Consider the following 23444-nt stretch of genomic DNA (forward strand, 5'->3'; position numbering starts at 1 on the left):
CTGGCTCGCAAGTTTATCCAATATCGTTGAAGGAACGAGGGATTGAAGTTGCCAGGAGCTCGGTTACCGCACGGTTGAACGGCGCGCCTTGCAAGACTCGAAAATTGCCTTCGTTAGTTACCCGACCACTCTTTCGATGGCCCCCTTTAAAATAATAAGACTTGCAAAATTTGCCACGGTGCATGACCCGACCACGTTCCGCTTACATAATTCCTCAGAATCGTTCAATTTCAGCCAGTTCACATTGTTTCACGACAGATATTCTATTTTCTAGCTTTTACGCGAGATCCAGAAAAAAAAGACAGATGAACGTTTTTTCACTGCAATGTTGGATTGGATCGTCAGAATTTTATAAATGGGTACGTACATGCGAATCATGGTTTCAAAAGGGCCGAGAAGAATTATGGAGCGCCAAGGTTAAAACGCAAATATACTGACCCATTTGGTCCGTTTGGCGCGGTGCCAAGCGACGAGGTACGCGAGACCAGGTTAATTTTTAATTTACTCGCGAGAGAGGGACAATCCTGACAGATTAAATCGAGAGACTCGGCAGGATTTGTCGTGATTATTTTTACGATGGCCAAGTGTGGCTCAATGTACGGCAATTTCGATCGTTACAAGCTCAATTTTTCCATGCACAGAAAAGGAACAGGCTCCATTTTATGCCAATTTAATTTATTTCCACTCATGACGGTATTTCAATCGACGTTTGATAATCTTCGTGAAACGATTTCTATGTCGCGCAAAACCGTATCAAAGCGAAATCGAGTAGACTGACGTGAAACGTAAAGAAACACTAAAAAGGAATGAACACTCACCATGAACTATTAGACTGATAACAGCCTCCGGCATGCTGCGGCTGTTCACCAAGCAAGTGTACTCTCCGGTGTCCTGTGCGGTGACCGGATGGAACTGGAGCGCGTAGTTTTTCAACGACAACGACACCCTGTTCTGATGGTTCCATACGATGGTAGTGTTGCTGCTGTACTCAAGCAGCTGCATGCTGTTAACCCTCCATTCGAGCATCAGTATGAGAGAATTCTCTGTCACTCCTGGACAATTCAGCGTCACGTTTTTCCCAGCCTCGACGACCATCTCTCCCACCATGGAATCTGGAAACAGAGACATTGTTCGTCCATCACGTCGTGGCCGTTATCGCGAGAATAAAAAACAAAGAAAGCTAACTCTATCCGTGAACTGCGAGGATCTGCACGATCGGGCTGCGTCAGGACCATTTCGCCAGAGGTCAGATAAAACGAGCTTCCTTTCCACGCTTTCTACTCTGGACGATTGTTATGGCCGTGACCAGTCGTCTCGTGTCGTTTCAAAGTTTCAACATTTCGCGAGTTCGGCAGGTATATTGATGCGACACGGTTACGTTAACGAAGTTAAGCACGGACAATGGGTTTATGCCGCTCAAAGTAATATCACATCGCGTTTCCTCGTGTAAATTAACGATGAGACGATATTTATATTTCCAGTATTTTCTATTTATTCGACTTATTTATTTATGTGAGAATCTCGCGGTACTCGAAATTTCTTAAGGATCTGAGATTGTTGTTTGAAATTTTGTAGAAGTTTGAGTGTTTGACGATGTGCACATACGATAAGTTGAGTTCTATTCTGATCGAATGACTATGGGATGCTGAAGATAGTTGTCCAGTTTTCCTATTGGTTCACTCTTCCACCGATGAGTGCGTCTATGGGACGACAATAAGGGAAGAGAAAGTGCGTACCTAAGTATAGGTATTTTGCATTGACCGAGTATGATTTTTCCTGCACCCAGTTACCTAACTTGACTTTAAAACCACCCGACTTACAACTGTCAACCTACCATTAATTCAGACGTCACGAAACACACGATGCAAAGGTTCGACTGTTTAGATGTAACCATCTTGCAAATTTTCTCTTCCGAACAATTTGATTCTCCTTCGTTAGGACAGCAAGGCGCTACAGGACGCGTAACCAGCGACATTCGAGCAGATTAAATGCAACGAGACGGATCAAATGGCAACGACTGCACTTTCTTGAAACGGGCGCGGGCGCTAAGCGCGCTTCCGCTCGGTGTCTCTCGCGTTACGAAGCAATTTCGAGTCAAACTCCCTGGCAAAGAGTCCAATTAGCTCAACTGCTCCCTGTTTTCGGATAGTCCTTCCGACGCTGATTCTGTGCCGGTACGGAGCCCGCCAGATCTCGGAACAAAAGGGACACGCCGCGATTTGAATTTACGAGCTACGTGTTCGAATAGAGACAAGGTCAACGCTAATGCCAATCTTGCAACGACGTAGATGGTAGGTTACACTAAACGATTGTATTCTTGATTCGAAATTGTATCTGGTTACGGATTTACCATGTTTAAGACGAATTACGGTGCCCTTCTATCTTGGACTTTCATTACTTCCTTTCATTGACTTACATTACTTCCACCATTCATTTTCGTTGATGACAGGCAAAAAGAGCAAATTCGATCGTAATAGCAGAATGGTGTACTGCGTTGCAAGATGATGACAAATTACGTAGTATAATGTTATTGCTGTACTGCGGATGTTTATGCAAATATGTAGGTAATTTCATGATCCCATAAAAAAGTAAGATTGCTTTAAAGACCTGTTCAGCTTTTTTAATTTTACAATAAGTAGTTTATTTAGGTCACTTTGTATGTTTACGTATATCAGCATTCTGTAGATTCTTCTACCTGCAAGTCTCTCATAAATGCACGAACGACTGTAATTTAATTATCATAGTCAAGGATACTAACCGATTTATAATCGCGAACGTCTATAGCCCTATCTTCCTTTGTTCGTAATTAACTACTTTTTCAGGTTCTCGATTGTCTTCTTTCAAGTTTGCTGCATTTCACGCAAAAAGTAATACGACGCTCTTTCGTGTTGCTACTTTCAACGACTTTCATTAATGTTCATCGGTGGCGTAGCAAGAGAAAACAATTTGATCATAGCAGAAAATAAATGAAAGGATAACGTCGATATACAACTGTCGATTCCTATCTCCCTTCCCTCGTGCAGTAACTCCTCTCCCTTAAACCCTCGAGTTTCGATAACGATCCAGCTAAACATCGGTTATCTTCGATCCAGTGTGCATACTTCGATTAACCGTAGTAATCGCGGCGCGGCTACGGTCTATTATTTCTGCCCACTGTTTCCCTTGGCCCTAGTTACGCGGATTCCAACAAGAAGTCGATCAATTAACGCTATTGGAACGGCAGTTTCCATATTTCTGAAGTTTCGAGGTCGTGTTCGTCGTAAGCAGAAAAGGGAACGACGAATTAAAACTCTTGCTTTTCCTCACTTTGGACCATCGTCACGAACTTCCGTCTACGGCTTTCACATTTTTCACCGCCTTCGCCGTCCGACGAAATTTCTGCGCGGTTTTTTTCATTTTTCGCGAATGGCTCGCCACGATTTCGAGCCACGGTAGCTCCATTGAATCAGCAAGCGATTTTTCCAGCGTGCGAAAAAAAGAGAGAGAAGAGAGGAAAAAGAGAGAGATAGCGAGGTAACGGAATAGTATCGAATTGACCGAGCGGCTAGGGGGATTGGTTCGATCGCGAAATCGCGTTCTTCAAAACCGAAAGGCCGTTATGACGTGATTCACGAAACGATTCCATCTCCAATCTTTGATAAACTGGACCGTGAGCGTGCGCTGTAGCGAGCATTCGGTTCACGCGTATTCATACGTGCATAAAGTGCAACTTAGCCCGTGTCGACTCTGTAAACCCATTTCTGGTTTGTGCCGCTGTTCGCCTCTTTGTCCAACTCTCACTCCGCAACTCTATTTCTGTCTCTGTTTCTTCGTCGTACGTTCGATACTCTACACACCACTGATCGTATGTAGTATCCGTTCAATCCTCTTTTCCAGTGACGCAGACCGATTTTCGCCGGCATAGCCAGCGATCAGAGACCGCCCAATGGTTCTGCGAATTTGGTTGAACTTTGACCATCCGACATTCTGCATCGATTCGTAGTTCTGACCGGAAGTTACGATGGAAATTACGTCGAGACGACTTTACTATAATTTCATCGGCTGCATTATAACTTTGCTACACCAATCAGCTTACTACCGCGTTTCTGCTAATCACTAAACGACCGGAATAGATCTTCCGGTTATTTCAAAGAACGATATCGAATTTCGCGTTCTTGTGATGCTCCGTAGAATTTAAAGAAAATGAGAATTCCGATTTTCAGTACTTCTGCTGTTGCTGATGCATACGTTGCGTTCTATCGTTATTACGGGCTTATCGGGTAACCGTATTTACGTATACACAGAGAAAGCTTTACTATGTACATGTGATATTTTTTCTTCTTTCTATGTTAATCCATACGTGTGTGTTTGCGAAAAGAATTTATTATTATAATCTACTTCCTCGGGATAGTAATTTTTCATATGTTTCGTATCAGTAAAATAAAGCGAATTATTTAAATTTCTTACGGTTTAGAACGATTGTTAGTTGTCAGTTTCGCTATATTCATTTACCCTTTAACGATTCCGCGCGTGCGTCTATGCCTTAAAATATATGTTAATATATGTTAAATAACGGGTCAAAAAATAATATTGAAAAGTTTCTAATCCTTTTCAAGCATCCAGCTCTAAATATGTATTTTCTCAGGAAATAAAAAATAAAAAGAATTATAAAGAATAAATCCGAGGAATACGCCGCGTATATTCCGCTTTCTACTACTTGAATCAATCCGTGCTTCAACATCGACATCCAAGAGCTCTACGTCCTATACTTCTTCTTTCATTCGAAAACCAGTTTTTCCGACATACTTTGCACGAACATCCAGAGCTATTCGGCGCCCGTGCGGACAGCTTCGGCTTTGGGTTAAACGCGTTCCTTCTCTTCCCATCTATGACCAGTTTCCGTCTTTCAACGTTCGGGGCTTTTCGTCGATTCCAGGAGAGCTATGGGAACGTGCATCGGAGAAATGATGTCCGTCCGTGCAGCTGTTCCAAGTACTGGCCGATCGAGTGAGGGAAACGAGACGATAGGGATAAAGTGTCGTATGCAGCGTGCAAGAATATCGTCCGTGCTGGGACGAACGGAATTACAGGCGCTCGTGTCGCGCGTCCATACGGACCGATCGTAAAAACTAGGAACAATTGCAGCTGGCTACGAGAGTTCCATGATTCGCTGCAGGAAAGTGTATAAAGGAAGATGAAAACACAGATGTTTCTCGCCTGATTTGAAGTTCTAGAAATATTTACGCTGCTGTTTAAATATTTAAAAAAATAAACGTTCGATTAGGTCTCAGAAGTTTCGTCGCTTCTTTGCTAAAAGTTTGGTATAACATTCAATTACCGATATTTTCTCTGTAATTCTTCTTTACTTTTTAATGTCTACTTCTATGCGAAATTCACAAAATATACAGTGCAGCAAATATCCACGACTTGGTATGCTGTCGCTACTTTTTCACCACTCTGTGAATTCACTCGAAATTTACTCTTATCAAAGATCAAATATTAACGAAGAAGGTCTGAAAACTAAAATTCCTTGAACTGAAAAAACGACACGTTTCGTGTGTATTATGAACTTTAAATTGCGTATATTTTTTTGACCAAAGAATTGTTAATATGGATGATACTCTCTATGCTGTACAGAGTATTATCTTTTTTCAATATCGAAACCGATATAATAACTATCCTGAAAGCATTTAGCTAGAATATAATCCCTTCTTTCTTCTCTCAAAAAGAAACGTTTTCTCGTTTAGCTCGATTAAAATATTTCAAATGCTGTATTCACTTTCTCACTACGCAATTATTCCAGATAGCAATTTCTTTCCATGCCCATATAAATGATGTAGATCGCTCGCTGTACTCTGCTTAAGAAAAAGACGATCATTGCATACGTTAAAACGGTCGGATAAAATTTCTAGCTGGTTGGAGATCCGAAAGAAAGCGAATCACGCTAAATCCCTTTCCGAAGGAAGGAGTGCAGAGTCGGGCTTGACGTGCGTTTTCTTGTTTACTCCAAACCAAATTACGACGCGTAAAGGGATTTCCTTTAGTCGACGTGGTTCGCGAATAGCGAGGAAACGTTTGAAATTCAAGCGGTCGTGTCATAACCTTCCCTTAACTCGAAGCAGTTCAAACGGATAGAAACGCATTCAAGCAAGGCGCACAAAGAAGTATATTAAACGATCCGAGTGAATCGAGACTGTGCCTCCATTATCAGGAAGTCGAGTGCCTTATTCCGTGATATATATTTTACTTGTGAAAAAGGAGAGGCTGAGGGCGATACTGCGCAACACAGAGACTCGGGCGAAACAGGAAAACAAACAAGGAACAGCTCCTTTTGAAGGATCGCGTTATTCGAAGAGGAAAGGAAAGTTTTCGTCGGCCTAGCGCGCTTTCCACCCACTTCATGGAAGGCCATTTCGCGCGTAGGTTAACATAATGTATAAAGTTTTCTCACCGGACACTTGGTAACACGCGCCTGCCACAGCATCATCGACGATGGTGCCATACAGACCGCCACCAGGAAGAAAATATAGCCGTCTGTCCGCGTGATCCCTGATCGTTCAACGACTGGGAATGGGATTCTGCACGCGATACGGCAGCCGCATCAAAGAAACGCCAACGCTTTATGAACTTGCGCCGCAACCGGGACGAAACGTTAACGTGGCTCGTTACTCTTTGAACTTCGTCAGAAGCACGGCCATAAAGCGTTCGAGCAACCCGTTCTCGTGCCACCTACGTCACGTTATTAGACGACATTCTCGCCTGTTCTGTGACAGCGCGGCAAAAAATCTACTACGCCACCGACGCTTGTCCAGAGTAGCGTCTGGTTTGTGGTATTCGTCAACTTTGCGTCACATGATCTTTATTCGAACCTGCGAGCTTTACTTCGATAGGAAAGAATCGTGGAAAAAAGCTGTCCCTGATTTTCACTCGAGGCTACGATGAAAAATTAGAAAATATTCGACGAGCAGCCTTCTATCTTTGTAAAGATACATCTATCGTACCGGACTCTCATTACAGAGGAAAAGCAGAGTAGAGGAAATGGGCCGTGAATCAAGCGAACTTCTCGAAATCAACTTTCCAAGCGATGAAATATCAACGGTGTTTAAAGCCGCGGAAATAGTACCGCGAGTCGTCGGTGTTTCAACCATTGCAGGAAGAAACGTGCCATTATGTAGGCTTCCGTTTCTGAAGCGAGAGGCAGCACAGGGATGGAAAATGGTAACAGATATCGAACTGGGTGTACGGAGAAACGGAAAAGTTCAAGGGAACGGGTGGAATCGAGCTGAATGCGTCGGAGGAAGATTTTTTCCTATTTCAACTTGTTTCATTGTTTCTCAACGATCTATAGCGTGTAATTAGACTGTTGTGAAATGGGTCTTGTTACGGTATCATCCGACCGCGGTTACCTCGTATAATCGTGCGAGGATACGATATCATGGAAACGTAGGCAAAGAAAATTTCAGCTCATTAACAAGGTCGCTGCTTTAATTGAATAGTTAAAACCAACATTTTTAGGCCACGAGTTGGCGCGTTTTTTCCATAGAGGGGCCGAGATACGTGGGCGAGACCCTTCGACCATTCGAGTTCCCAGTAGTTGGCGTAATTAAACGCAATTAGAGTTGTTATTTTTAAAGTCATCGCGTCTCTCGACGTGATTTCTCGGGGCCGCGAACACGTTGAACGAAATTACGCGTTCGATGCAGTGTACCCGACAGAGAAAACGTAGTGTGAAAAGAGGAGAGACGTTCCATTTTTCGCGTGCTTCGGATAACGAGCGAGGCGAAGGACGCTTCGGACGCGATTTCTTCGTCGTTTTTCGTTCACGGATCACGGCATTTTATCCCCAGACAGGATATAGATCACGGTATTTAACCGACTTCTCCGGGTAAATGCAAATAAATAGAAAGATACGGACGCCGCGCCGTGTCGAGAAAGTATCGGACAGACTCGTCGGCAGATCAGACGAAGAATGAGAAAACAACAAAAAGGAGCAGCGCAGCTATTCGATGGAAAACCGAGAGCGAGAAGAAAGGAAGAAGAAAAGAAGAGACGACAACTTCGTGTTTCCTTTCGCGCTATCGTTCCGATTAATCCGGCTTCCTCCTTAATTACATCGACGAACGCGGCTACGGAACGTGCCTCAACATCGAACTTTTCTCCTCCGTTCGCTCGGTTTCAGCAGAAATCCTGCACGCGCCGGAAGATCGTTTCAATTCTGAACGAATTGGTCGACTAACACGATCGAAATAGCACGCCCTTCCTCTCTCCCTGTATTTTGTCAATTTAATTCTCAACCATCCTGTAAACGATAACATTTTTAGGAATGAACCAGCCGGATGTCGCTAGATACTTTGCCCTTCCGACGGTTCTAGAGTATTAACCGATCTTCTCTAAAAACGGAATCGTGTACCAATCTTGACCAAGGTAAGAATCCATCGTCGTCTAGAAATTGAATTTCATCCCCTTTCTCCGTGTAGCCGACCGGTTCGCCAGCGTAAATTAATTTACGCAAATCTTCTGTGGGCATGAATTTTTCCAGCACTAATTTCCCCAGGAGCCAGCACCACTCCACGGGATGCAGTCGCACGGCCTTGGCAAGCCGTTACCACGGTAATTACCTTCCTACCTTCGTTCTGCTCGGCCTTTTTGTCTCATAACCAAGTAACTATCTTAATTGCTTTCGCTTTCCTGACTCTAGATACGTCTCTACGCTTACCCACCTCCGACCCTTCGAATCGCTCCACGTTTTGCCTTCTGCCACCCCTTAATCTAGCTCCCTCTTCCCTTTGGTATCGCTGTTCATTCCATCTGTGATTTGTGCGGTTTCGTTTCGACTCTTTTAGTTCGTGATATTCTCTGGGCACTTTGCTGATTGTTCTTGTCTTTGATTCTGAACGATTCCCCTTGTCTTTCCAGCAAGATTTCTCGCTCCTTGCTCGCAGACAATAATGCCTGATCGCTCGTGCGACACGGCTCCGTGACAATCCTCTCGAGGGAATATCGAACGGAACCAGTCGTTCCGCCAATTTTCACGCTGTTAGTCGCCACTGCGTTACCCGGCATCTCGTTATTCCGCTTTCTGCTTAGAAAAATCCCCTCAATGGGACATTGACGCGGTACAGGGGTGACAAGCTTGATAATTATCACACTTCTACGTTCCTTATCGGAAAAGATATCGCAACAGTATCTTTTGCATCGAAGCGTAAGTAAAAATGAAAGATTATCGTTCACTTTCATGCAAAACTCACGACGACTTCATTTATATCTCGAATTAATGAGGAATTCTTATTAAAAATTTAAAAAAAAATTCAGAATCTTATTACAGGTTCTTCCATTTATCATATACGATTCGATTACTCACAATCTGACTTGACTCTAGAACAGGAAACATCCCACGCTATATAATACATGCAATATCGCATGATCGTGTATGTAAACAAACTTCGTCACAGAAAGAGGCACGCGTTCACACCGCGATGAAAGCAGCACGAAATGAGCAAGATTTTCGTAACTTTTTCTCAAGCAGCGCAGTGGTTGGCCTAGCTCTGCCTACAGCGATCTCGTTGCTTCAACCGAGCGTGACTCGTTCGTGGCACAGGCTCGCCACATTTTGCAGAATGTCATTATTTCAGCGAGAGCGTTTGTTACTCGCGACTCGGGACCGCCTCGGCTTCTTCACGCCGAAGTGTTTACTCGAAACTCACCGTTGAGGAACCGAGTGGCGACCGCGGTCCCCTTTCACAACCCCGCTACCCCTTTTCAAAGGAATGATTTTTTAAAAATTCTTCGCCCGGGGTTGGAATTCGTTAAAGTTGTCACGAGCCTGGCCTGTGATACTTGCCAAGAGAGGTTACAGGAAAGTGTGTTTTTTCGCCCTCACCCCACGTTCTGCTTTTCCTCTTTATGCCACCGCTACATCTCTGGGTATTTCAAGCAGCACAACCGCAAAATTGGACAGACCATTCTGCAACCCCTGCCCGCACACCAGAGTGTTTCCACTCACTAATCTGGCCAGCTTTTCCTCTGTACCATGAGCATTGCGGAATTTACCGTTTACCACATGCTGGAAAACTGGTGAGTCATCGACGAAATGAAAAAATTATTCTGTGTTTCGAACACGCGTACGCGATCGAACACTGTCACGATCATTAAATATCTTTACTACGACAGTTGGTATTTTGGACGTGATTGGGAATTTTTGCAAGTGGTTGAGCTGCATTTCCTAGAAATGCGTGGAAGGTTGAGTATTGAAGATTAGGAGGTGGAGAAAGGGTACATGACCACATTCCTGGTTTGGGACGAGAGTAACTGAACCGAGTATTGTAAAATAATACGAAAAGGGGAATTTTGCATAACCATAACCATTTATACCAAACGGTATAAACATCTAGACAAATCCAATGCATCATCTTCTCGAGAAGAAGGAGTGTGTGACCATCCAAGCTTAGGGGTTGATGTGTTCTGAGAATATTCGTGTTGTTATAAAGTGATCGCGAGAAATTATAAACATAGAAAGAGAGAATCGAACGAGAAATGCGCGTTCGAGTTAATTCTTCGATCTGCACTAGATACAAACGTTATTTTCCCTCTGTTCATCTATGACATTTTTCAATCTCTTCTGTAATTTAGCAAGATGAGGTCACTCGCACAAATTCTGTACGCCGGTAAAAGTGTAACGCAACTAATTCTAAGAAAACTCGTTGTAATGCAACTGTCCCACTAAACAAAGAACAAATTTTATTTCTGAATGTTATATTATGTGACACTATTGCAGCTTAGAATTGTTTTAATATATTTAATTATATTTATCCTAATATACCTATAACAGAAATTCTTATATTAACGTGTAATAAAATCAACGATCTCATGAATGATTGTGATCGTGATATTTGCAAAGTAAATTCATCGATCACAGTGTAATTGATATCGAACGATGTTTACTTAGCCCGGTTCCCGAAAGACGATGGAACTTTCGAGCAAACGAATGGATAAGACTCTCTTAGATCTATGAGCGATTTCCGAATCGTTCGTGGCAGGTAATACGTAAACTTCTCCTGGTTTAATTGGCCGCTTGGTCAAGCTGTCTCGTTAATTACCTCCCATTTAATTAGCGTCTACTCTCTTAGAGGGTAACAATAGGCAGGCTCTCGCGCGCTCACTGTAAATCACTGACTTTGGATGCTCCAGCAATTCGATACGCTTCCCTTCTTCGTTCCTATCCACGAACCGGACGAGACTTCTCGCGCAGAGAGTCGATTAGTATGTCGCTTCGTCTGATGCACTCGCGTGTCTTTGTCTGTCCGGAACCGTTTTATACAGGAACAGTTTACAAAACTTGCTTTAGTCTTGCTTTCCATCGCTACGCCATTATTTTTCTCTTTGAGCTTCTCGACGTCGGACAAACGTAAGTTGAACATGGGTCAATGGATATTTCATTGGCAAAGGTTTCGTTTACGGAGCAATCGTTGTCGTTATAGTAAATTTTCTACGATTTTCGATGGATTGTTGGAAAATAGAAAAGAAATATTTCTTTCTCTTTGGGAAATTTTTCATATTATTGGATTGTCCGAAAAGTTTATAGCGTGATCTAAGAAAAATTTGAAGGCGACGTATTTTTGCCAAAATTTGTATCTTATTCGATTATATATAGTTCGTTTCCGGTGACGTCTCCTTCGTGTATTAAACAGATTCATTTTATTAAAACCGAATTCCTTTAAGTAGTCCTTCCAAGATTTCGCGTTATTCCGTGTGAATTTTTGGATTTTAAATCTTTTACCGTTTAATTGGCCTCGTGGTAAAAATGGAAATAAATGGTTATTAATTGCAATATAAAAACTCCATTAAATAGAATTGAATATATCAACTATCGTCTGATATCGGTTTAATAAAAAACGAAAGCTTATTAGTTAATCAATTCGATATATATTACAGTATTTAAATAAGTATTTAAATATTTGACAGAAAGATGAATATAACGCAGAACATATTCATTACAGAAAATGCTACGAACTTCCTGGAAAATCTAGTACATTTATGTTTCCTTTCATGTTTTTTTATTTCCTTTTATTTCAAATGGTAAAAGTGAGAGGATGAATCTGCGAAAACAACCAATCATTAAGAAATGGAATTCCAGCGTCGTTGCCATGGTTAAACGAATCGAGGATCACGAACAGCATTTTCTCTACCAAGGTCTATTCGATTCCCGTTGAAAAACGAAACTGGAATTGCGTGGTTCGCGAGATTCCGATAGTCGACGCTCCCGCTAATGGATCATTCGGTAGAAGACAAAATAAATGGAACCAGCCCCCTTCGTTTCCCACAAATGGAGGTTGCCTCGTTCGAGACGATGCCTTCGTGTGTAACCATCTGCCTGAGATGTCCGTGTTGGAAACCCGGCACGCAGCTTTCACCGAGCAATTTTATACGATATCGTTCACCTGACTTAAGGAACAACCGTATAAATCACGTTTCTAAATAGTCAAGTACTCGTTGTTTACAGCGTCTCCCTTCCACCCTTATATTTCATTCTTAAACACCATGGCCGCGCCATATTATTTTTATATACGGATACGTACTATTTTATTTATTTTTTATTTTATCCCCATCAACGAATCACGATACTTCGTTACCAATCTTTCGACACTCTCTAATTACGTGCAAATATTTGCGAACCGTCGTTCGATAAAAATTTTATCTCTCAAAATTGTCGAGAGCTTGATGTATGCGGAGGAGAACATAAATATTTTCAATGCACTGATCGATGATCAACTACGACCTCGATCTCTACGATCAGCCATTCGTCGGCATATTTTCGTGACAAACGCGCGAATCACGCGTAACAAAAATTTAATGAAAGATAAAAATTTCATCGGTCGCACGTGTGTTACGTAAAGTGACCGATATAAATCAGACCGGTTTGAAACCACGATAATTACGGGTCGCGTGCTTCGTCGAGTGTACACGCGCGGCTCTCTCTGCCCCTCTGCCATTTTTCTCATCCGCGAACAACGACAGCGGTAATTACGCAACAACGAACGAGGGAGGAAAGGAGGAAGAGACGATAGAAGCGTCGTTTCGTCGCTGCCGCGTTAACCACCCACTGATCCTGCCTTGCGATTGAGTCAAAACGAATCATCCAGGAAGTCGCATCGTTTATCGAGATTTCCGTAGCCTACGATCGAGCTTTCGTTAACGTGCCATTCGGAGGGCGCGAAAAATCGAGCGAACGATACACACGCGCCTGGCACGCGTGTTTTCGCACTTTTCTCCGTGTTAGCACACGTGCTCTAATGGATTTACTCGCGATTTTCAACACGATGGGAGTTACCGTATATCCTGTTGTTTTTAGAGACTTGGAGAATGCATTTGGCCTGAAAGTTGACCAAACTAGAACGTAGCTGCAGTTTGTGCTACATGGAATTATTTTGTTCTCTTCATTGGATCTATGTTATCCGAAATTATTAACGCGTAAAGCTTAAGTAGATTTTATCAGTGACGAAGCTTACCGAAAAAAGGCAATGGATATTAACTGCTACTGACGCCGACCTTTAACCACTCAGGTACGATGCGCTACTATAGTGGCTTTCGCGGATGTCATTTTGATACGCCAGTATCAGATATCAATTGTTGCTTTTCGTTAAAATAAATATACCATTATTACATGCTCTTTATAACATGGCTATCCGTATTCTTATAATTTTTTAGAATCTTCAAGCTCGAAATGTCGCTTCAAAATAGAAAACCAAGAGCAATTTGAAAAAACACTATCGCGCTATGAGTGTGAAAATGGTAACGTGCGTCTACGTGTGGTACCGTGCTTTAAAATATATCACACTCGATTGTATTATTAATTATTAAAGTAAATTATTAAAGTTCAAGTATATGCATCACATCTTTAAGTAAAATTATAATTTAATTATCAAAAACTTCATTCCAATGTGCTTGCGTAGAGAACAGCACTATCCCTCACACATTGCAGTGCTGTATCGTTTACGCGTAATTCGCGTCGAACTCTGCCGTACAGAGAAACAGCTCTGCACAAAATTCAACCGTACCTAAGAGGTTAAACGAAAGTTTTTATCATTATCGAATTGAAAATGAAGAAAGATCAGTCAATTTTAGTTATTTTCATAAAAAAAAAGTAGTGTACGCAGTTTGATTGAAAAGTAACGGGTTTCGAGCCTTTTTTAATGTAATTACTCTATATTTCAATACTAGAAATTTCAAATTTCATAAAAACGTCATTACCTCGTCGTAACGAAGATATCACATTAACAACTGTGTCAAGAATACTTTAGTGGTCATAATTATCATTTATTTTCGTTCAGAGATTAAAAATTCGCAAATGGTAAAGTAGCTCATCTTCACCAGCGATAGGTTCACACTCTCAGTGCTATTATTATTTTTTCATAAAATTCGCTCTTAAATCACACGATTGTTTTTATCTATAATCGATTTTTTATTGTCAATCGGCCATGTAAAATAGGATAAGCATTCCAGGTGAACGAAGGCAATGTCCCTCATCGCGTGTAACGAAAAATCAATTTGAGACCTCGATACGAGTCTGAAATTAGGTACACAGAGATAATGAGATGAGAGTGTCGGTCAAGTGTCGCCTGGCTTTTGTGCATTCTTTATGATAGAATCGAATCGAACGTCGACTCGATACGTTGAAACCACTTGAGAATAATTGGCATATTTTCGTCGGTCCTCTACATTGTCAGAGGATTCTTTTTATCTCATGCGTTTCTCGAGAACGAAAATGATTATTAATTATTTAATTAATTGCTATCCGTTTCGTATACGTACGTGATATTAAACATCCAATCTGGACGATTTTTCAAATCTCCGTTGAAATTATATTCGCATAGCTTTAGTTCTAGAACTGCTTGGTCTTGTTTAAAGATTGAATATCTCTTGTACACGAGCATATTCCTATTGTAATTACATATACTATGTATGACTTTATATGACTAGGCTAAATAGCTAACGTAACGAGACACGAGTGTTCGTGACACGATAATTTGAATCAAGTCCACATTTTCCAAAAATCTTCGTCGACAATTATAATTGAAATTGTTTCGGAATGATCAAAGTTCTTTGTAATATCGGGTATTCAATATTTTATCACAATTGGTTCTGACCGTGTAATTTAGCTACAGTTGTAAATATCACTGTGTATGTATTTATGAGAAATTAAAAAATGGAAGATATACAGAATATGCGTAATATTGCACTATATGTGTAAGATATTTAAAGTAAAGTCCTTTTTATAACATTTAATGGCTAACGCAAATCTCTAGTTAAGTAGCAGAAAGAAATGGTTTCCTTTAGTCATGTTTATACAAATATGAATTTGCATGATCATCCGCGGTCTAATCGTAAATCTTCGTTACTAATACCATGTTTACATTAATATATATTACCGTCACGTATAAAGCAATATTTTATCTAAGAATTGCAAAATGTAACGGTATATGAACATATTAATATACATTTACATTTCATAATATTTTCATAACATTTAAAGTGTAATATCTTTTGAAACAAACGTCCGAATCGTTTCACGAAAGAGTAATTTCAGAAAGAAGTTTATAGTCTTTAATTTTAAAATCCATTAATATTCTACTAAAATAAAACTTTCCACGAATTTCTTATCGAAAGACTCGAAATAGCCACTGATTCTCCCAGCTCTTGTCATATTTGCTCTATAACAACTGCATGAATTGATCACGCGTGTGTGAAGGAATATTATTGAAACGATAGAAAATATCTTGTGGTACAAGCTTTACGTTTAATAATTTTGTCAATTAGATTATTCGATTATCTTAGTATTAGATTACTTTTGCAAATTTCGTGTAACAGCGAAAAGCTGTTGTCGATGTAGCTGACGCTTGGAACGCAATGGGTTAAGCGAGGAATTGCTGCGATATCCCATAGCTCTCTGGAAGATCGTCGACACCTGTCTACTTAGCCCCTGTCCGCGATTACGTGACCAACTTCGTCCCCGTGCCGCGTGTTCGGACTTTCGCTGTTCCGTACGAGCGAAATCTCATTTCGATCTAGCTTAGTCAACCACAGGAAGAGGAGGTGAGTTGCAACAGACTAGATGGAGTTTCCGCGTGACGTCGCGCATATAAGTTTGTATGTAAATACAGTCGGAATTCGAAATTGTTAACTATAAACCGTGATGAGACGAATAGAATAGAGCGGGATGAGCGAGCTCCGATCTGGTTCGTTGAATGCCGCAATTCTGTCGCACGATTCGCCACAGAAGAACACGTACGTCAGAGGAAACCCGCCTGCGGGGTTACGCGTGAAAACGGAACGCCAAATCGAAGAGGAAACAGAAGATCAAACAATCACGAATGGAACGAAGAGGATGAATCGAAATCTTGTCCGGATGAGTGAGCGTATGTAGCGTTGGTAACTCTGTTACATAAGTGATCGAGGTTAAAGTTTGCCAGATTCAACAAACTTCTTCCCCGCACGCAGCCGACACACGTTCCATGCTTTCCCACACTCTGGACGCGCGCCGTACCGACGTTGTCTACATCGCGTGATGGATCGCGACGCGCGTCGGGGACATCGATCGATACCGTGTCGATAACACGCCGCCGGATATTACGTGTCGACCGGGAAAATTAACGGTTTTAATGGAGGTCGGCGAGAATTTTCCGCGCCAATGGCTTAACTTTGTGCTGCAAGGTTATAGATTCGAATGAAGTTTCGACCAGCACCGTACACCGACCCTTTGTGCCGGCACTTATCAAATTTGTTGCGATCTGGAAGTTTAATGCCGTTGTAAATGGCTGTTGGACGCCACGCTTAACCGCATAGGGGAGAATTCGGCCGCGATCCAGATGCCGCAACCGCTTAAAGTATGTGCCTTTAGATCGAGATTCGTTACTCCGATAATTACAGACAGCAACGTCGAATACAATTTTGTTCGATGAAGTTGATCGATGAATTCGTAGATATTTGCCATGAAACGTCAGGTTACATCGATTGTAAGAAATGTCTTTGTATTACGATTTCGTACGTGTCTTTGACGCTTTGCGGGGTAAACTGGCATCGCCAATGCAAACCCTCCCCACGACCATGGATCGTACGTGTGAAGCAGAAAGCGTATGTGTGTGCAGGGGAAATTGTTGGTCACGAATCGGTAGATATTTGCACGGCTGTTAAGGCCAGTTAATCAAGCGTCGCGAGGGATCTAATGAAAGGAAATGCGCCCTCTGAGACTCGAGCGGATACAATTTACGAATTTATCGATACCATTAATTCGTGGTTGGTGGCATCGTTCCTGAAGTCAAATTTCCGTACCTAGTCGCCAGCCTCTCGCTTATCGATGGAAAATTAACCCTGGAATTGTATCGTCGAGCCGACTTCCCGCCGTGAATATCGCTTACGGAGCAATTACCACGTCGAACTCCTCTTCCTGTGGATCAAACGACGCGATGTCGATCGATTTTTCGCAGAAAAATTATATCGTATAACGATCATGGTTCTTGTATACGATCGGCTGAGATTGATTCGACACAAATTAATGGACGCGCGTTAGCGAGCATTGGGAAAATAATGCAAGAAGCGTCGTGAAATTCGGCTAAAATGTTATTTGCAATCCTATTACAGACCACGTTTTATTCGCTTAGCGCGATTTATCGAATTATTAAATTCATGCGATTTCATTGAATCCATTACGATTTATGAACAGGCATCCCCGCATTAGCGCGATCGCGTACCGTTATTGCGACATCTGTGTAAACGATTAAAAACGTGAATTTGTCCATTGGACACGTCCACCACACGCGACCTTTTCTTCCACATGCTAATTAATCATTTATGCGATCGTTAATTTCGTGCGAATTAACGACGGGTTGGATTAAAAGTCCGGTGAATTCACGTCGCGTGTTCATCGTACAAAACACCTTTGTGAGGGCGTAAAATGGCCCGCCTTGATGAGAGAGGGTTGTTTGCACGAGACCCTATATAGTACATAGTATACAATACTGCTGATAATACTTTGGTCGATTTGTAGTAATACCGCGTGACTTTTACCAAGGTGTTCAAGTTAGCGATGAATTAATAACTAGGAGGAACACTCGCTATCTTGCGATGAAAGCACTAGATTATAAATCTAAATCACCTATCTGCTAAAAAATTACAATAATATATTTTACTGTTTGATAACAGAAGAGCTTCTATCAATGTGGAAATCCTTAATCCGTCTTATAGTTCAAAAATTAAAGAATCTAAAGACAAAGAATTTATCAAGTAACAAAATAGTTCCATGAAATACGACAATTACAGAAACTAGTTTCCGTGTTGCACATCGACTTCAAAAACCGATTAAGATTTATAATGTGACAGCTATTATAAAGAATAAAATCATTCGTCCAATAATAATTTTCTAATTAAACTACATCTCGTCGACGATACGACAAAGGTACAGATACCTTTATACGACAATATCGCGCGTGGACGAGCCGTGCTACGACGATGTAATTAAAACAAACAATAACCGGCGAATGTTTCAATTGGCAAGTTTCAAGATTGCTCTATTCGCTTGTTTCTTAGAGGGACGAAGGTGGTTTATCCAACGACGAAACTAAGGCAGGAGCCACTGTGTATTGCTACGTAGTCATTTTGCGAGCGAACAAAAGAGACAGGGAGCTACGTCGCCATTGTGCTCGACACTCGAGCCCTTTGACGTTTACCTCGAGCACACCGGATAACGGACAAATCCTAATTCAGTTGGGTCGAATTAATCAAATTACCATGACTCCCTGTTTCCTCTGCCTCTCTCGCTTCGTCTCGTCGCAGCTTCTCGCAGTTCGGATCTCCATCGAACACACCTCATCTTGGAATAACCGACGACGTTCGTCGAGGGGTGGCGAGTGGTTTCAGCCAGTTAAGGGTCCCCAGGTAAACACGAGTAATCCAATTTCTGCGTTGAGCGCCGCGAGGTCAACAGAGTTTCGGGCACGTCATTGCGGCTTCCTAATTCCGTTCGCCTTAAAACACACAAACGGGGACACCGGTCGTACGCGACCAACCCTTAAACGCGTTCTTCTCCAACTGTCTGTTCGCCTGGATCACGTATCTTTAATTATCTTATCCCATGGTGTCGCCGAGTTTCGCTCCACACGTTTAATTCCATTAACGATCTATCACGTTATTGGAAGCTAATTAATAATCACGAATTTTGCTAGCTGGCAAAAACTACAGGCGTTTGTTAACTGCAATCGTTGGAGTAGCTTGCACGATGAATGGAGCTGTCCCATCGTAGTGACCGAATTTCGCTGGAATTATGTAACTCGTAAACAGTGGAAAAACTATGGTAATACATTGTAGTACGCTGTACTCTTCTGTGAAATGTGGGCACGTCGAATGGTGTATTTACAAATGGAGGGTTGAGAATCATAGCGCTGTAAGTCAATCCACCGCTGTATTTCATAAAATAGTGTTCTCCGGTTCATTTGAAAATTACAGAAGAAAAATATAGTATGTCCAATTCCGTTGTTTTCTCATTTTGATGTTATTTAATGGTTAAGAGCGTGTATTTTAACATAGCATAATTAAAAGGAGGAACGATCGATTCGGTTCGAAGATACAAACGTTCTGCGATACACGACAAATCCGTGACATTTCGTGAAAAGATTAATGGCATACCTAACGTTCGAAATGTGATGATCAATTACTTTTGAAATCAATATTTTTTATGAAAACCACACGATCAAATTTAGATAGTTTTAGAAAAAATAGTTTACGAGAAATTACTCTCGTTGGAACAAGCAATGTGATTTATCACGTTTCATCAGTTCGTGTTTCCCCTGTGCTCATTTTATTACACGAAATTCATTATATTTGTCCAAGTCATGAAAACGTGTCGCGACAGAGAATAAAGTTATAACATAATTAATTAGTAAAACTAAAGGGATGATGCTTCTAGGATTCGACTAAATCGAAATTCTCAAAATCTTGACGAACACCACTGTGATTTTCAGCCCCTCGAAACGATATCGTTTGTCGGTTCGTCGGAAAATTTTCATCGCGTTAAAGACGTCAGAATGGTGCTCAGCGGGAAAAGCTATTATTAGATCGCAATTAGTGCGACGAAGTAGACCTTTGGCTTGGAAAATCTTGATACAGGCCATTCCATTAATGCCGTAGAATCCGTAACGGCGCATAGCTGCATGCACCGCTCGCTCGAATGCTTATTAGCACGCGAAATGCTTTGCTCTCGAAATCCGGCGATGTAGGTCGCTATACGCTTCGACGTTTCGTTATTTCGTTACGTGTCGGCTATGTTTCGCCCGTTTTGCAGCATTGTTGCACGTACTTACAATTTCATCCTGTTCTCACCATCGACTATTCTTATGAAAACAACCATCAAGATTAATTGATCATTAGCTGGCGTTGTACAAGGCTGCTCCCTCGTTTTCTCCGTTTCTCGTTTATTTTTCTTGTTGATTTCAAAAAATAAAGATAAAAAGGCTGGGAAGAACATGATGGATAACCCGTGTTCGCTGGTTTTTCGCCATGCTATCCCTGTTTAGTGTCAGGCATTAATATGTTGAAAAATGACTTTTCGCGAGTTCACCTCGCGTCTGTAATGGTCGATGGTTCGTAAGACATTCTTTCCTTTTTCCTTTACATTCGCAGACTTCAGTTAACCCACTATGTTACATCCGAATGCTTGTAAAAGTAGTATTACTTTCTTACTAACAATTCTCACTGTTAATAATCCTTAATATCTCCTTTTTGTACTACATTCTCTCGTTTCAACAAGTGTCTACTATTGCGCAGTTAAAGTTTCAAAGGAGATTTATGTTTCGTTACAAATCAGGGAAATTTCATTTCGAAACGAGAAATCAATAAAATTATTATGAAACTTTCTATATTGAAGAATATTATTTCATTTATTAAATTTATCAAAGAATATTGTTTTAATTAAAAAATATCATAGCGTTTGCACATCTTTATGAATTCTTAATTAATTAAATGCATAAAATACGTTCAATATGAATACGACAACACAGATTCGGCGTTTCATTGAAAATTTACATGCACGGAACTATAACTTTCAGAAAATCGATTCGAGTGTATAAAATTCTACCACACAGAATGTTACATACTTTTACCATACAGTTTTCAGGTTAACGGTGGCACAATGCCTCGAGTTTCATCATTTTACCAAGCAAATAAACTCACATTTAAGATCAATCAAGCCAATTTTTATCGATGTTCGAATTTTATTGGCGGATCCAACGTATGATAAGTTGAACGACAGAGCGCTTAATACTGTAGGTCGAAGTTTGAATACGAAACGGTATATCGCATTTATATCCGTTAATGCGGGCTTGGGAATGGCAATTTGCATAGGTTTCACAGTAACGTACACCAACTATGTGCCCAGAACTATCGCTGCTACAACCTGGATCCGTATCTTGCTAATCCTTTGCGCTTTACCCGACGCATCGAAAACTCGGTCTGGTTCCGATTCCGAGCTAAGAAAGAAGCGCGTTCAAATAAAGTCGCCGATATCGGCTCATGGAAAAGACATTGATTCTCTCTCTTGCATTTTTTCGCGAATTCTCGTTCGCGTCTCTTCTCTTCGAAACGAAATTTTCGCTCAGAGACGCGTGAAAGATAGACGTTCACGTCGTTTTATATTTTACAGTCATGATTGTTCTCGTTTCTTTATTTCGCTACATATCTTTTCCCTTTAACTCTTTCAGTTTCTTTGCGTGCTTCTTTCGTATTTCATTATACGTAGGTATATTACATCGAATTCTTTTGTTGTTAAGTTTCTTCGATAGATCTTCTATTGTGATCACAGTTACAAATTCAGCGGGTCGCCATGAAAAGGTCGGGTTCAATGAAATCGATGATCGTAGCTATTGCAGATCGTAGGTGAAGTTCCAGAGGCCAGCGCGACTTCATTGCCCTTGCCCTCAACTTCGAAGATCCCTCGACTTTCCTTTATGTTCCTTCCGACTCCGCTCGTTTCTCCTTTTCCTCACTTTCCATCCGATTTCCCTTGCTCCTAGATTTTTTCGCTGGTCTCTTTCTTGTACTCGACGCACTGGCAACGTTAAATCACACGAAAGGCTATAAATCCGGCGCATTTCCAGGACAGCTGATCCAGCAGGAAATATCACTAAAGTGGAACAAACAAATCTCACGCGATGGCGAACAGTTCGAGACAAATACAGCTCCCGCGAACTGTATCGTAAATGCATCTCGTGCATCCCATGGTATCCCTGTGGATTCACCGTTAAATCGAGCTCGTCCTAGAAAACCATCAGCCCCGATGCATCGATGATTCTATATCCTTTTTTTTCTACCGAATCGTGGTATATCGTTGCTCAAAAGCAAGTGTATGTGCTGTCAAATTGCGTGACTCGTAGTAGATTAATCAACTTTGTCACTGAAGTTCAATTCTATTTACCTGTAGATTCTTTTTGATGAAAACTCACAAGCCTGAAGTAATTGCGAGTCTGTGTGTGTCAAGTGTTGCTTGAAAGATATAATTGAGAATTAGGCTATGGTTATAGTGGATATAATTTTTGACAAATACGTCAAGACGTTCGGATATGTAGATTCTTGTGAGACTAACTACGTCGTTTTTCGGATGTTACATTCTCTAGAACATGCACTTACTGTAACCATAGTCTTATACATGATTAATTAAGGATCAGGTACGTGTTTATATTAAATTAGGATGTTGGTAGCGAGTGAAGAACGATTCCGTAGAGTGCGCGTAATGCAAGTATGTTCGCAGTATGTTTAAGTGTGAAGCCTTTAAAGCTGAAGTTATCAGAATGGTAAAAAATGGTCAATTCGTAATTTCCCATAGAAATCTTATAGGTTTCTAACGGTAAATTCGTGAAATTTTCGAATAATTTCCTAAAAAAATTTTCTCAGGCTCATTTTCCTTTTAAATTACACATTTCTTCATAAATTTCCCATCTGGGTTTTTTAAATAGAAATCTCATACTTTAAATTTACATAGTGAGAACAATTTAGCGAGCATTAACGCGAGAGAATTATATGAATCTCAGCAGCGTCATAGCACTTGCAAAATCAATAATTATGAACGTTGTTCGGGATTTGGAGTGGCCGTCAGTTTATGACTCCCTTTTTTGGTAAAGTCCGAATTGCCTACCTCCCCAAGCTTTTCTTTCAAAGTTACAAAACTGTGGACGTAAATCCATATTTGTTCATTTAAGTAAATTCTATTCATTTGAATTTACAAATTCCGTGAAAGCAAGAAATTACAAGTAAAGTCAAGAAACCATTGCTTCCCGGCGAGATAATAATATCATACATCAAACCTAGGCAAAAAGCATGCGAACGAGACGAGTGATTAGGTGGCACGTGGCGAGCGCTATATTCTGGCCGAAGACAAACCTTCTCGGTTTAAGATAGCCTGGAGGACGTTGCCGAAAACCGCAGTG

The 23444-nt window shown here is 41.1% G+C and overlaps 1 protein-coding gene across 4 annotated transcripts in view; it reads right to left on the reverse strand.

Annotated features, from left to right (window-relative positions):
* LOC117206828 (tyrosine-protein phosphatase 99A-like) overlaps positions 1 to 23444 on the reverse strand; it is a 420696-nt gene that overhangs the window by 265081 nt on the left and 132171 nt on the right. For all 4 annotated transcript variants that reach the window (XM_033446516.1, XM_033446514.1, XM_033446517.1 and 1 more), the window contains exon 2: positions 819 to 1112. In XM_033446516.1, coding sequence (XP_033302407.1) covers positions 819 to 1112 — 294 coding nt within the window. The remainder of the gene's footprint in view (positions 1 to 818; positions 1113 to 23444) is intronic.

The sequence above is a fragment of the Bombus bifarius genome, unplaced genomic scaffold (genome assembly GCF_011952205.1).
Source record: "Bombus bifarius isolate JDL3187 unplaced genomic scaffold, Bbif_JDL3187 scf7180000008008, whole genome shotgun sequence".
Taxonomy (NCBI): domain Eukaryota; kingdom Metazoa; phylum Arthropoda; class Insecta; order Hymenoptera; family Apidae; genus Bombus; species Bombus bifarius.